The following is a 14,298-nucleotide window of genomic DNA, read 5'->3' on the forward strand; positions in this document are numbered from 1 at the left end:
CTGAACCACTCTTGGAACTGTTTATAAGCCTGTTTACTGAGCTAAAACTCTCATTCAATAGCCCTTTCCATATCTACATCTAAACTGCAGATCTAAGGAATTAGTGTTTTGGCAAAGTAATCAGGTGAAAGCAGCTCCCTTACTGCATTCAGCACCAGTTATATAACATGATATTATAGAGTTTAATCAACTAAATTGTGCTGTGTTATGGGAGTGATAAATATGAGCTCAGAGCTTGCAGTGTCTGGGAATAAACAATCATGCTAGGTGGATGTATCTCCCATATTTCACAGCAGACAGCGGCTACCATTAGATGTGTTTTTTCTCTCTTTCAAAGACTTTCCAATGGGAAAGTCTAATCCAGAGATAGCATCTTTTATTAGTAGAGCGTGACATGCAGTCTTCTCCATCTGCCACAGCTTGGAGTAGTTGAGAGGATGGAGGCCAGGTCACATCAACACTGGCATGAAACCCGTTCCAGCCATAAACCAGCTGCCTCAGTGCAACCAGGTAATGACTGGGGAGTCCTGCTGCCATTCCTCCCCATATTGTGACAAATATTATTGCCAAACAGCTTTTATAATAGTGACTCAGGTGAGCCTGAGTGGGAACTATGGAGCTTCACCTTTGGGCTGCAGCAAGGGCTGGCCACTAGTGAGCAAGCCATTGCTAATGCAGTATAGTCTCTTTTACATGAAGATGGGATGGGATGTCATCACAGCAGTGTTAGTGATGCATTTGTTACAAGATACCTCTTGGTGCCTGAAAGACAACACAAATGACTATGACAGTCAGACAGAGCTCTGCTCTGCTGTTTGTGACACCACCCAGGGTGACCAGCAGCAGGGAAATGTCAGAACCTCTCTCAGCAGCATGCTGCCTGCTAACTGGCTGATGCAATGATCTTAATAAAGCCAGACACAGATCTTTATTTCTGTCTTCTAAGGCTCGCTGTGTTATGCCAGGCTGCATTTCCCCGCGTGTCAGTGTCAGGCTGAGAACATGGGATTGCTCTGGGAGCGCCATGCTGGCCTGTGTGACAGGTACTGCATGGATGGAGTCAGGGTGCTGGGACAACAGCCTTGCTCTGGGGGAGGCACCCAGTGCTGCAGAGGTGGTTGTGAGCTCAGACTGCAGCTGGAGCCCTGCTGCAGCAGATGCTGCACCAGCAGCCAGGGGAGGCTCACCTGCATGAAGGGAAGGAATGCACAGGGAAGCTGGGACACAGGATCTGGGTAAAATCCAGGTAATTTTCCCAGCCTGAAGCAGAGCTGGGGACACTGCCTTCAGCCTGCCTTGAGTCTGTATGTTTCCTCAAGTGGAAACATCCCGAACTCACCCCTGTCACTGCCCTGACCTTTGTTGTCATGCCAGATCCGCACTTTACAGAGGTCTCCCAGGCTCAGCATTTCAGAGAAGCTGAATTCATCCATCTGGTTCCTCTCAAACTTGTTAGACTTGTTGGACTCCTTCAGAGGCAGGGTACCGCTGTCCCCATACTCCCCGAACAGGATCAAGGACACATTGGCATCGGTGCCTGCTCCTGCAAGGAGAGAACAGAGAGAAATGCCATGGGTTACCCTGCCACATTGGGCTGACTCCCAGCCCCCAGCTGCATGGGGAGGCAGCAAAGGCAGGCTGGAAGAGGCAGCAGGGTTGTTCATGTTTCTCTGGGCACCACCAAGGCATTTCAGTGGATTCATGCAGGATCCTGCAGGGAGGACACCAGCTTTTCCAGTCCATCCCACAAATACAGCTGGATGTTCTGCCCTGGCACTTGATGTGTGGTGACCGTGGTGAAGGCAGTGCTCATAGGAAGTAGAAATTTCTCTTCCTGATGGAGGACTGTCCATCACAATGCTTTGCAGGGAATGTCAGGGTAGCAACTCCTATCACACCAAGGTAGCTTGGGAAGTGACTTATCCAGCAGAATCCAGCACTCTACTAAAGAGTGTTAAAGAACATATTTTATAACTTCTCTAGCCACAAAACGTTGTCTTTGGCTTCCCACTGAAGCACAGCCCTTTTCAACACTCAGTCATTCCCTCCTGCAGCCCACAACCTTCTCCAAGCAATTATGGCACTCAGAATCCTTCAGCTGGGGTCTGTCTCCTCCTGCTCTCCCAGTGTTTGATGGTACAGGGATTTCAGAGCTACGTACAAATCATCGACCAAGCCACTGTGGCATCTCATGGCCCACTTCTCTCAACACCCAACAGATCTTCCTTCTTTATTGCTCGTTCTCAAAATATTGTCCCTGCAGCAGTTACTGGAAAAAGTCTCAGTTTCTCATGCAACACTTTGCCCTACCAACTTCCCCCTTATTATTGCTTATTTATTGTTTTATTTATTTTTTTAAATTTAATTTCCAAAATTATCTTTATTACTCAATATTGAGTGTCATTTTTCCTCTGCTTTCCATATTTTGCCAAAGAGAACAGCCGTGCTGTTTTCGTGACTTTTGGGGAGTTCAAGGCCAAACCACCACCTGCAGCGACCTTACATTTCAGCTGCAATTCTTACATTTTCACCTGGCACTATTTATAGTTCAACCAAAATGATTGCATTTTAATTTTGACGCCGTAATATAAAAGCAGATTCATGGAGAGAAATAAGATTACACATGGGCAGACTGTCATTGCTGTGTCAGAACCAAGGCCCTTAAATTTTGGAAAAGGAAAATGAGACCGTCAAGCTCAAATCTGCCGTACAAAGAAACTCAGCATCTGCTGCCCTCGTTTGGATAGCCCAGCTTTGAAAGTCTAACCTCCTGCCAGGCCCTTTCTTACACAAGAGTATCATAAATCCACTTTGAGCCACACAGACAGTATTTCCCACAGCTCCATTCAAACACAGTGCAGAGACAAAGTTAGGGGGACTGTAGGTCTCTGGAGAAAAGCTCCACTTCCATAGGATTATTACTTGAATACAGAAGTTAGGAAGAAATCACATTCTTATCATGAAATCATGTTCTTATGGAAGGACCAGGAAAAGAAAATTGCTAGAAGAAAAAGAGGAGAAAAAGAGTCATATAGAGGAAAGGCAAAGCAACATGTGGTGCCCATGCGAGAAGCTGCCCATGTTAAATTGGGGCTAATTTTCAACAGTTCCCTGGGAAGGGTTTAAGTAGGAAGAGAAAGCATCAGGGATCCAGGCAGTTCATCTGGCAGTACTTTTTATGACCCCAAAGCTTGCTGAGGTGAGGAACAAAGCAAACTGAAGTCCATTTCCTTGCAAGGAGCAGGCTCCTAATTAATGCCAGGTCTCAAAAAGCACAGAACCAACTGTTTCTTAGCAAAACCGTCCCTGCAGGAAGAAGCTTATGAAGGTCTCATGCTGTGACATTTCCCTCACAAGCAATTAGCAGGAGATGGGAAAGTAAAAACCAGAAATGTTAAATCAATGTGCATTTCACTTGCTTGTGTCTCTGATATTTTTTGTTGTTGTTTTGTTGTTGCCAGTTCCAGGAAACTGTCAGGCACATTTAGGAACTGTAAAAACTTGACAAATGAAGAGATGAAGGTACTGTGTTTGCACTAGCCTTAACTGGTGATGAGTGCAATAGCTCATGGATTGATTCTGGGATCTGCAGAACTGAGCTGAACTTCATCACCAACACCCTAAACAATGGCAGAGTGTTTCCTCATCAGCTTTCCTGCTAAGGGAAGATTTGTGTGAGTGACTGATATGCTGAATGACAGAATTCCAGCCCAGATGGACCTTGAGAAACCTGAGAACCGGGCAAGCAGAAATCCCTTGGAATTTAGCAAGGGGAAATGCAAACCCTCTGTCTGGTCTGGAATAAACCTTGCACATGCTGGGAAGTTGAAGATGACCCATTTTACAGCCGTACCATTCATATTCTGATTGGACCCTAGCTAGCAGGAAGTTTCCAGTGTTCAGTGCAAAACACCACTTTGAATTCCTGGGTTGTGTCAGGACACTGAGAAGAGCTCAGAGGATGGCTGCTAAGATGGACGGGAGCTGGGGCACACCAGTGTGAGGAGGAGCCCTGAGAGGAGTTGGGGCAGGTGCACAAGGGCCCCGTGGGCAGGGACAGTGGTAATGGTGACAGGGCCATGTACTGTGTCATGTCATACCCCAAAAAGCCACAGCCACAAGTTGCTGTGGGGATTTGGGTTGGGAATGAGGAAAATAACAAATTTCTTAGGAACATGGTGCAGGACTGGGTGCAGATGCCAGGGGAGGTGGTGGTACCACTGTTTCTGGAGTTGTCCAGTGTTTGGCTGGGCACTCTGAGCTGGGTTGATCTGGTGCTGGCAACAATCCATAGAGAAGGAAAATGGGTGAAATAACCTCCAGAGGACCCTTTCAATAGAAATATCTATGATTATATGATTCTTACTGAGCAGATGCTTCATTTTTAAAAAAATTCTGGGTTTGAGTACCAGCCTTCCAAGCCCAAAGAATGTTCTTCTTCTGACATAAAAAAGACCTATAAAAGGCACTAGGAACTGACACCAACTGTCCTAAATAATGCAATTTGTAGGTTGGAACTGAGTTGACAACATCCTAATTAATCTTATAACAGCAGAGATAAGAACCTTCTGCTTCATTAATGCTTGGAAAATGAGAAAGCAGTATTTATTCACTCTCCATCTTTACTGCAATAACATGTACATGATGCCTGCATAGAGAAAGTAAAAATTAACCAGCCAAAGAACATTTTTGTGCCTCAGAAAGAGCCATCAGGTGGTCTGGCTCTATTTCACCTGTGGCTATGGGTCCTGCCTTGAAGAAAATCAGATTGTGCTTTACATCTGAGATCAAGACATTGGTTTTAACCAGAAATTACCCATCTGACTTGGGAGGTGTACGCCCTAACAACCTCTTCTTATCTATGTGTAGTCTGAGAGCCGTCTGAGGTACTGCTGGTGGTGGAAAAGAGGTGATTTGAGCTTTGCAGGAACACAGTTGTTCCCTCTTGCAAACTCTGATGGTTACATTTTCACTGGAGTAGAGTGATTTTGTGAAAGACAAACTGTAAATTAAAGGTTTTTTTGAGGAAAATGTAAAACAATGATGATGTTAAACATGTGTGTATGCCGGGGTGGAAATAGCTTTCTAGTTTGCTGCAGAATCTTCTTTGTGGGATTAATTTTCCCTGACTTAAGCCATGTAACCTAACTTAATCATTAAATCTCTGTCTGCACCTGATGAAGAAAAACTCCAGAGGGAGAGACCCTCAGGAGAGTTGTCCAGACCACTGATGAAGACTTCTCTTCCAGATGAATTAACCAGAGACAGTCTAGACTAGGAGGAACTAAAACCAGAAATAAAATTTTTCAGAGCTGATGCAATGAAAAACTTTATACCTAGAAATAAACACACTTGATTCCAGTCCTTTTGCAGAATTGCTGTTCCTCGACAATGTCAGTGTGGCAGGAGATGATATAACGTGTTTAAACATCACCAAGGATAAAATGTCTTTCTTCTTGAATTGGCCCAACCAGGAGTAATTGTAGAATACATAATGATCAAAAAAGGGAGATGGTTCATGACTTGCACCTGCTTTAGATAAGCTGGACAAAGTTCAGAATTATGTCAGTGAGATGTGTGATCTAATCACAAACAGACTCTCTGAAACCTCTCTGTAATCTGCTCTTTGCTACTGGTTGTCGCTGTTCATAATGAAATAAAATGTTTCTTCATTAATACCCGTCATCCTTCATTCAGTGGGAAGGGCAGATCTGTCTGCTGCTGCTGTCATCTTCTATTCTCCTCTCATTTCTATTTCCATCACCTTTGTGAGTTAGGGCTGGTTTTCACAAAAAAGGTCACAGAAAGATCTACTATTTTATTAGATGGATGGCCAGATACATAAACAAATCTCCCTCTCTCTTTCCCTCTTTTGTTTTTTGCATTTCTCTACATGTTTTTCAGACAAGCAGCCAGAAAAGAAGATAGATAAGTGGTGAGGTGCCACAAAGATGCTTTGCCAGAGAAATTTTGATATTCTTAGATCAAACCTTAGAAGCTGCATACATTTCCACTGATAAAACCAGGGGAAAAAAAAAAATAAAAGCAGCAACAAAGGAAATAAAGAAAAGATATTTAGAAAGATATTTAGAGGTCAGGAGTTGGTTATGTGCACTGGTATGACAGAATCTCACTTGAGGACAAACTTTTGAAACAAGGTGTTTTCAAGACAAGGTCTGGCTTGCCCCATCTTGGCACAATTCACTTTGTATGTAGCAGCAGATTTCATCCAACAGCCTGACAAAACTCCCCATGAAAAGAGGCAGTGATCCCAGGAAGTAACATTGAAACCCCATTTTTGGCTCTTGAAGCTCTTTCTGTATACTGCACTCCACCTCTTCTCTCTGGTGTGCATTTTGGAATGGTTCATCTCACAGCCTGAGATAAATTGTCTCCAAACACTTTGAAAGGTGGGTGAATTATTGCTGTCTGCTTTAGGCAAGGCACACAGTGCTGACTGAAAACCTGAAGCACACCAGCTCTGACCACCCTACGTGCATGGACCTGACCAAAAAAGAAAAATGTGGCTGCTGACCTTTGCAGCTTGGTCTGATAATAATTTCTGCTAGGGTGTCTCCAGAAGAATCAAAGAGCAGCCAGACCTGGGCCTTATGTCTAAATATGTTATTCCCAGAGCTCAGATGAGAATGAGTCTCTTAGACACTGCCATGGTGAACAGCCAGCCAAAATGGTTGTATTCCAGCTAAACAATATTTTTTCAAATGTAATTTCAAATGAAGCAGATGAGGTTTTTTCCCATTGCTAAAAAACAAACTTCATACTAGAAAACCCATAAAATATCTAGCAAGGACCAACCTCCAATGTCACTGGTTTTAACCTGAAGAGTGTATGTGGTGTCCTCCATCATCTGCTCGTCATTTATGACAGCTGGCATCTCGCACACCAGGCTTCCATTGGCATTTTTTAGCTTGGACAGCCAATCCCCATAGGTAAATGTGGCCACTTCTTGATTAGTAAGATTCTTCAGGGTGATCTGTGAAGAGCCAAAATGGGGAGAAAAAACTTGCTTACTCTTTGAATGAGGGCAAATTTTAAGCTTACCAAGTGCATGATCTGGTAGGACATGGGGAAAGCTTGGCCATAGCTCCAAAGCCCACACTGAACTCTTCTGGGATAAATGGAGCTCTCTTTTATTTGCTGAATTTGTTGGTTTGTTCTGAGAAATGGTCTTCACAGTATTATGATGCTTTTTCAACCATTAGGCAAAGCAAAGGGATAAATTTGCTCCTCAGACCTAAGTTATGGACAAAGCTGATCTCTAAGAGAGTCAGACCTCTCCTGTGAGCCAGCATGGAATTCACTCCAAAGAAGTAACAGAGTTATTAAAAACTTCACTATCTCTCCTCAAAACACTCAGCATCCTTCTTTTGCCTGTCTCCTTTGTGTGAACCAGCAGAAATCATTGTAGAGAAACACAAGCCCAAACAAGTTAAAACAAGGCACAAGATAAAATTAGGCCAGCAAAAACTTAATATTTCACACACTTCTCCCTCTGGGAAAAGGTGACAGAACAAACAGTATGCAACAGATATTAGTCACACTATCTAAAGTGTCATGGAAGCAGCTCAGATGCTGTGGTGATAAGAACAGAATGGGAATGAATTCAGAGCAACTCAACAAGTTACTCCAACAAATGCCTAATAAAATACCCACCTTTATGTCCCTTGTTGTGTGTGGGCTCAGCGGAGCATCAGTCAAGTGGGAGAAAAGCATTACACCTGCCTAGAGCAAAAACCTAGCAGTAAGTTCTCACTAAATTGGGGGAGCTGAAGGGAAGGGAGGAGACAGTGCTGTAAATTGCCATTTGTGTTACCATCTAACAGGAACAGAGACTGTACCTGTGTGTAGCAGTGCATCAGAAAACTGCCTCCACAAAGGCCAGGGAAACATGAGCCCAGACGTGTCAGAGAAGTGTGGAATAGTATTAGGGAGGAATGAATGAGGAGCAGTGGGAAATGTTGCATTAAAAGGATAATGGAGGTCTGTAGCCGCACCCATCACTCCACACATGGCTGCATGCCATGCAAAGCTGTGTCCAACTGGGCTGTGAAAACTTCCAAGGGTGTAGATTACCCAGACACTCTGAGTCCTCATCCCAGGGCTTCACAACTCTCATTGAGAACATTTTATTCTTTATCTCTGATAAGGGTTTTTCTCAGTGCAACTCATGTCCATTGCCTCATGACTTTTTGCTGTCCACCTCTGAGAAGAGTCTGGATCAATGGTTTCTGTAACATCCTTTCAAGCAGCAGAAGACTGTAATTGTATTTGCCCTCAGCCTTTTATTGCCATGGCTTATAAACTCTATTTTCCTCAACCTTTCCTAGCATGCCACATGCTTCCTATAGCCCCTTGACCACCTCAGTGCCCTTCCACTGCATGCTCATATATCAGCTTAAGGGAAAAAACTCAGTAAAACTTATACTGAGATAAAATGTGTTCAAATTCTGTCTTCAAACTTCAGGTGTCCCAGCCCACAGCCTTCTGTTGGCCCCAGCCAAGCCTTGCTGGAGTCTTCAGCAGTTCAAAAGAAGAATACTGCTCTAGGTTATAAAAATATTGTTTTAAAGAGGGCAGCAGCTACACCCAAGATGAACAGTAAGCCATGCTGTTTGTGCATTGAGTGGTTCTGTGAGCAGGACACTCATCTGGGGTTTTCATCCTGCCTGATGCTAAAGAGGGATCTGTGACATAGCACTTTCACCCCCCTGTCCCAGGGGGACAGGACATTTTTGGCTGTAGAAGATGTCCCACTTTTCTGAAAAGCTGCTTATTCATAGCTACTGACACTATTACTTTGTGGTCAGAAAAACTGTGAGTCAAGAGATATTGAATCAGACCCTTGCTTTGAACCAAGCAGAAATCAGGTCTCTCCTGCCCCAGTCGGTGGCCTTTCTGCTGGGGCACAGAAGTGTCCTCTCTCAAGGATGTGTGGACTCCTCTTAGGAGTCCAAGCCAGAAAGTTTTCTTTGCAGAACTGAACTGTGAGCAATGTCAGGTTGACTGAAAATGTCTATTTTCCCCTCACCCCAGTGCATAAAATCCATGCTGGATAAAGTTCAGCCAGCAGTACCTCTGCCCTGCTTGGGAATGACAGTGACACTGTCAGTAGCAAAATGTCCTGAGCAAAGCTTGCAGGCAGTTGTCAGGGAAGCAGTGGGGATAGAAGCAGATTAGAGTTGTCAGCTGGAGAGGACTCACAGACACAGAGGTCAGGCCCCTCACAAATACCCAGCCCTGGTCAGTGCTACAGATGCTGTCTGAGAAAAAGTGTCTGGCTAATAAAGCTGCTGGAGCAAAATGCCATCTTTTTCCATCCCTAGCCATTCACCTAGGATGTGTGATTGCATCTGTGTGCATCTTACCGTAAGCAGTAAGGACAGAAACAGAGATCTGTCCCTGGTATCCCGTTCTGGGGTGGTGCTACAGGAGGAGCAGATTGGGGAAAGATCCATTATATGAGAGTTTTTTGCCCAAGGGATATCAGCCCAGAAATACAACTGTATCCTGGGCTGATCCCCCAGCGTGGGCAGCAGGGGAGGGGGGATTGTGCCCCTGTGCCCCTGTGCTCAGGTGAGACCCCACCTGCAGAGCTGCCCCAGCCCTGGGCAACACCAGCACAAGGACGTGGAGCTGCTGGAGCCGGCCCAGAGGAGGCCCCGCAGCTGCTGCCAGGGCTGGAGCCCCTGTGCTCTGGAGGCAGCCTGGGAGAGCTGGGGCTGCTCCCCTGCACAAGTATTCAGGCTCCAGGGAGAGCTGAGAGCCCCTGGCAGGGCCTAAAGGGGCTCCAGGAGAGCTGCCCAGGGACTGGGGACAAGGCCTGCAGGGCCAGCACCCAGGCAATGGCTTGCCAGTGCCAGAGGGCAGGCCCAGCTGGGATATTGGCAAGGAATTGCTGGCTGGGAGGGTGGGCAGGCCCTGGCACAGGGTGCCCAGAGCAGCTGGGGCTGCCCCTGCATCCCTGCAGTGTCCAAGGCCAGGCTGGACAGGGCTTGGAGCAGCCTGGGACACTGGAAGGTGTCCCTGCCATGGAAGGAGGGTGGAATCAGACAATCTTTAAACATAATTTCCAGCCCAAACTATGATTCTGTGGTCACAGCAAGGGACACAGAAGCAGCAGCAGTGGCAGGCTGACCTCTGGGTCACAATTGCTTCTCACTTTCCCAGTATGCTAATACCCCCTAAATGCTGGTCATCCAGCCCAAGCACATCATGCAGTCAGTGGTGGGACCTGGGTGTCCCTAGGGAAGCCCCTAGGGAAGCTCCACCTAAACTGGAGAAAGGTGAGGGGTTTCTTGAGGCCTCACCCCCTCTCTCAGGTCTGCCCATCTCATGCCTACAGAGGGGGCCTGAATAGTTTGTTGGGAGGGGTGAAAGCTGAATGTAGCCTTTTCTGTGACTAAAATAGCAGAAAATTAATCCCATCCTGCAAGGAGATGTTTGTGGGTGTTGCACACACAGAGGATGATGCAGGATTTTGGTTTCAATCAGGAGGGTCAAGAAAGCCATCTCAGTGAGCCGAGCTGAGACTATATTTAATTTCTGCCTGCTCCTCTCAATAAAACTAGCTACAGCTTGGCAATGAGACCACTACTTTGAATGGCACCTAAGCTATTTTTTAGGATACCTAGAACTTGCTGTGGGCATCCAGTGTGCTTTCCAGCTCAAACTTTCTTGCTAATTATGCAAGGAGCTTAACTGGGCTGTAGAACATCAATAAGCCATGAAAAGAAAGTGGCAGAAGTGTGTATGAATAACACATTGATAATTTGCTTTGTAGCTGAGCAAATATAGTAGTTGACAGGAACATTAAACCAACAATTTGAAATTAATTGTGCACTGTCTTCTGCAATGGAAAGGTTTGACATGTCCGATTATTTGATTTACCCCTACCCAGTCTTTTTCTAGATGTCATGTAAAACATGCTCCACAGAGTCTCCTACTCTGCTGACACCAAAATACACAGCCTCTGGAATTCACCTTTAAAGGCTCAAACACAGGATTTTATGCTTCTGTTGCATGTCATTATTCTTCAACCCGGGAACTTCTGACTGTAAAACAAAAAGACTTCTCCCTTTTGCAAAGAATAAAAGTCAGCTTCAGCTATACAATTCTCAATTCTCAATAATAATTCTCAAATTCTCTTAATCTTCTTTATACAAAGGAGAAAAGACTGAATAAAGACCGAGTCCCACATGCAGGATTATTTGTGACGTTTGAATGCAATGCAATTAGTGCTTCATTAAGGCAGCTTCTTATCTGTCTGGCTTTGACAGCACAAAGTAACATTAAAATTCTGAGGGAAGCAACTCTGCAGAATTCAACAGTCTCATAATTCCTGCTATTTCACTGAGCTTTCATCCCTTCTTGTTTCTAGCTTTTCAACTTCATAGCTAAGACACTGGGCAGCAGGTGAAATCATCACAAGGACTGAGAAAGCGACTATCCCAAAAAGAGATTGCCAAAGTATGCATTTAGACAAGTTTCCTAATAAGAGTGATTTTTTTTTTAATGCTGAGAGGAGTGAGGCCTTGGCACAGGGTGCCCAGAACAGCTGTGGCTACCCCTGAATCCCTGGAAGTGTCCAAGGCCAGGTTGGATGGGGCTTGGAGCATCCTGGGATACTGGAAGGTGTCCCTGCCCATGGCAGGGGGTGGAGTGGGATGAGTTTTAAGGTTCCCTCCAACCCAAACCATCCTGTGATTCTATGATTTTGTTCCCTGGTTTTTCAGAAACACAGGGCAGTCATGGTAGCCTGAGGTGGAAGAACATGAGATTCAGCATTAGATCAGTGCAAAATAACCTCACTCTTATGTCCCTCCCAGCAGTGGTGTGATTAGAAAGCATTGCTCAGCTTTGGAGAACATTCACGATGCATTTTTGGGCATAGTAATGATCAATAATGTTCATTTTGTTGCAAAAAATCACTAATCAAATTTTGTTCCCTCTAGAGGTTTAGGTACAACCATTTAAAACTTATTGCTACTCTGTGGTGCAGTTTGAATTTTCAGCAGCAAGTTCATTACTTCACTGAGATTCTGAATGAAAATTTTGTGTATTTTATGTAGACAGAAAAAAAAATATGACTACTTGCCTGCTTGTAAATTGAATCTTTTGGCTGTGTACAGAATCATTGATAATTCATGCATTTTAATTGGTATTTATGCATTTCTATATCTGGTGAACTAAAAGCAGTATAAATTATGGCTAGCAACAGTTTACCAAAAGACCAAAGAGAATTAAAAAGGTCATTTATTGTTAGTTTAATAGAACAAGAAAACTGAGAATATCATGTAGATAAATGGAGCAACAAATGGTTAATTACGGGGTTGATGGCTTAATCTAGCTTCTCATTTCACTGTGCTAGTTAGCACTAACTGTGAACCATCTGTCTGAGAGTTTAGCACTACCCCCACAAGTATTTCATTATGCAGTCTTAATATGCACTTTTGACAGAAATGGAAATGGGCTCCGATCAGTTTTCATGTCACACCAGGCTACGTAAGTTTTTAAGGCTGGAATACAAATCAGAGAACAAAAATCCTTCCTCCCCTCTTCTAGAACACCTCTGTAAGCCGCCCTCTGCCTGGGAATGAAAATGCTGTGTTTACCTTTGCAGGGAAGGTGGGAAAGAAAACCAATAAATACAGTTCTCTACGTAATACTGGAGTTAAAAAACTCTCTGTGATCTAAGAAAAACAGAAACGATGGGCATCATTTCCATAAGTTCCTAAAACCATAGAATTAAAAAAGAAGGTTTGGGTTGGAAGCAACCTTAAGCTCCTTCTAGTTCCACTCCCTGCCATGGCAGGGACACCTTCCACTGTCCCAGGCTGCTCCAAGCCCTGTCCAGCCTGGCCTTGGACACTGCAGGGATCCAGGGGAAGCCCCAGCTGCTCTGGGCACCCTGTGCCAGGGCCTCACCATCCTTCCAGTCAAGAGCTTCTTTCTAATGTCTAATATAAATCTCTCCTCTTTTTGTGTATAACCATTGCCCCTCCTTCTGTCACTATCTGTCCATGTAAAAAGTTGTTCTTCCTCACTATTATAAGCCCTCTATTAAGTCTGTTCTCAAGACCTGTTCTTGTTGCCTGGTCCACCTTCTTAGTGTATTCCGTATTGCTGGAAGGTGGCTAAGCCTACTGGAGAGGTCCAAATGAGAGTCCTTTGTGCCAGCTTCCCTGGGAAATCTTTGCTTTTGGTAGGACAGTCCATCAGGCTGAGAGTTTGGAATTCCTGGACAGACAAGGCAACAGGAAAGGGGGGCACAATTAAAGATGTAGCCATCCCTTGCCTTTGTGCTGCTGCTGATTCATGACTGCAAGACCTGGAATGTCTCTGGATGAATAAGCTTTATTTGATTTCATTTTATACGAGCATGATTTCTAAAACTCAGGGGAAAGCATGTGAGAAATTACAAAGGGAGTTTGACCAAGACATCTGAATCAAATTAGACAACAGATTGAGTTATTCCTTAGGCACAGAGAGAAAAACTCTGCATCTGTGGCATCAGTTCTAAAGATATGTGCTGATGGTCTGATCTTCTGAGGAGCTGCAGAAGCATCATCATAAAATCATAGAATGTTAAGGGTTGTAATTGGTTTGGAATGTAATAGGTTTTAAACTCATCCAATCCCACCCCCTACTGTCACAGGGACACCTTCCACTGTCCCAGGTTGTTCCAAGCCCTGTCCAGCCTGGCCTTGAACAATTCTAGGGATAGGGCAACCACTCCCTAGAATCTCCCTGGGCACCCTGTGCCAGTATTTTGCTGCCCTCACAGTAAATAGTTTATTCCTAATACCCAGCCTGAATTTCCCCTCTTTTGGTTCCCCTACTTCCCCAGCTGCTGGGAAAAAATTTAGAAGTGGAAATGTTGAAGTAAAAATGGCACTGCAGCACAGAAATTCTTCTGAAAGTGAAGTGAATTGCTTCACTGAAAATTGGTGGCTATACAGAGTCAGTGTTTAGAAACACATTGTCTTTGTGAAAAAGGTCTGCTGTAAATTAGTCAAATAGGATAAAGGACCCAGTGAAAAAATCATGCAGAGTTCCATTTGACCATGGTTAAGCTACTAGGTCTTAAAATGTTCTCACAAAAAGGTCAAGATAAAGAAATCCAGCAGGATGTTGACTCCAGGAAAAGCATGGCAAAGGAAAATGGCAGAGATGGGTTTCTCCATTAATGACATTTCATGGTCTGTAATCAGCACATCTATCCCCCTCTATCTTAGTAAAATCACTGTAGGGACCCAAAACAAGCAAACTACTTTTGGC

At 44.5% G+C, this 14,298-nt stretch overlaps 1 protein-coding gene across 1 annotated transcript in view; it reads right to left on the minus strand.

The window, feature by feature from the left end:
• LOXHD1 (lipoxygenase homology PLAT domains 1) overlaps positions 1-14,298 on the minus strand; it is a 122,747-nt gene that overhangs the window by 16,345 nt on the left and 92,104 nt on the right. The window contains exons 35-36 of the mRNA XM_086869818.1: positions 6,817-6,994; positions 1,358-1,543 (exon numbers count right to left, since the gene is read on the minus strand). Of these exons, the coding sequence (XP_086725944.1) occupies positions 1,358-1,543; positions 6,817-6,994 (364 nt within the window). The remainder of the gene's footprint in view (positions 1-1,357; positions 1,544-6,816; positions 6,995-14,298) is intronic.

This window comes from Cyanistes caeruleus, chromosome Z (assembly GCF_971803275.1).
Source record: "Cyanistes caeruleus chromosome Z, bCyaCae1.hap1.1, whole genome shotgun sequence".
In the NCBI taxonomy this organism is placed as follows: Eukaryota; Metazoa; Chordata; class Aves; order Passeriformes; family Paridae; genus Cyanistes; species Cyanistes caeruleus.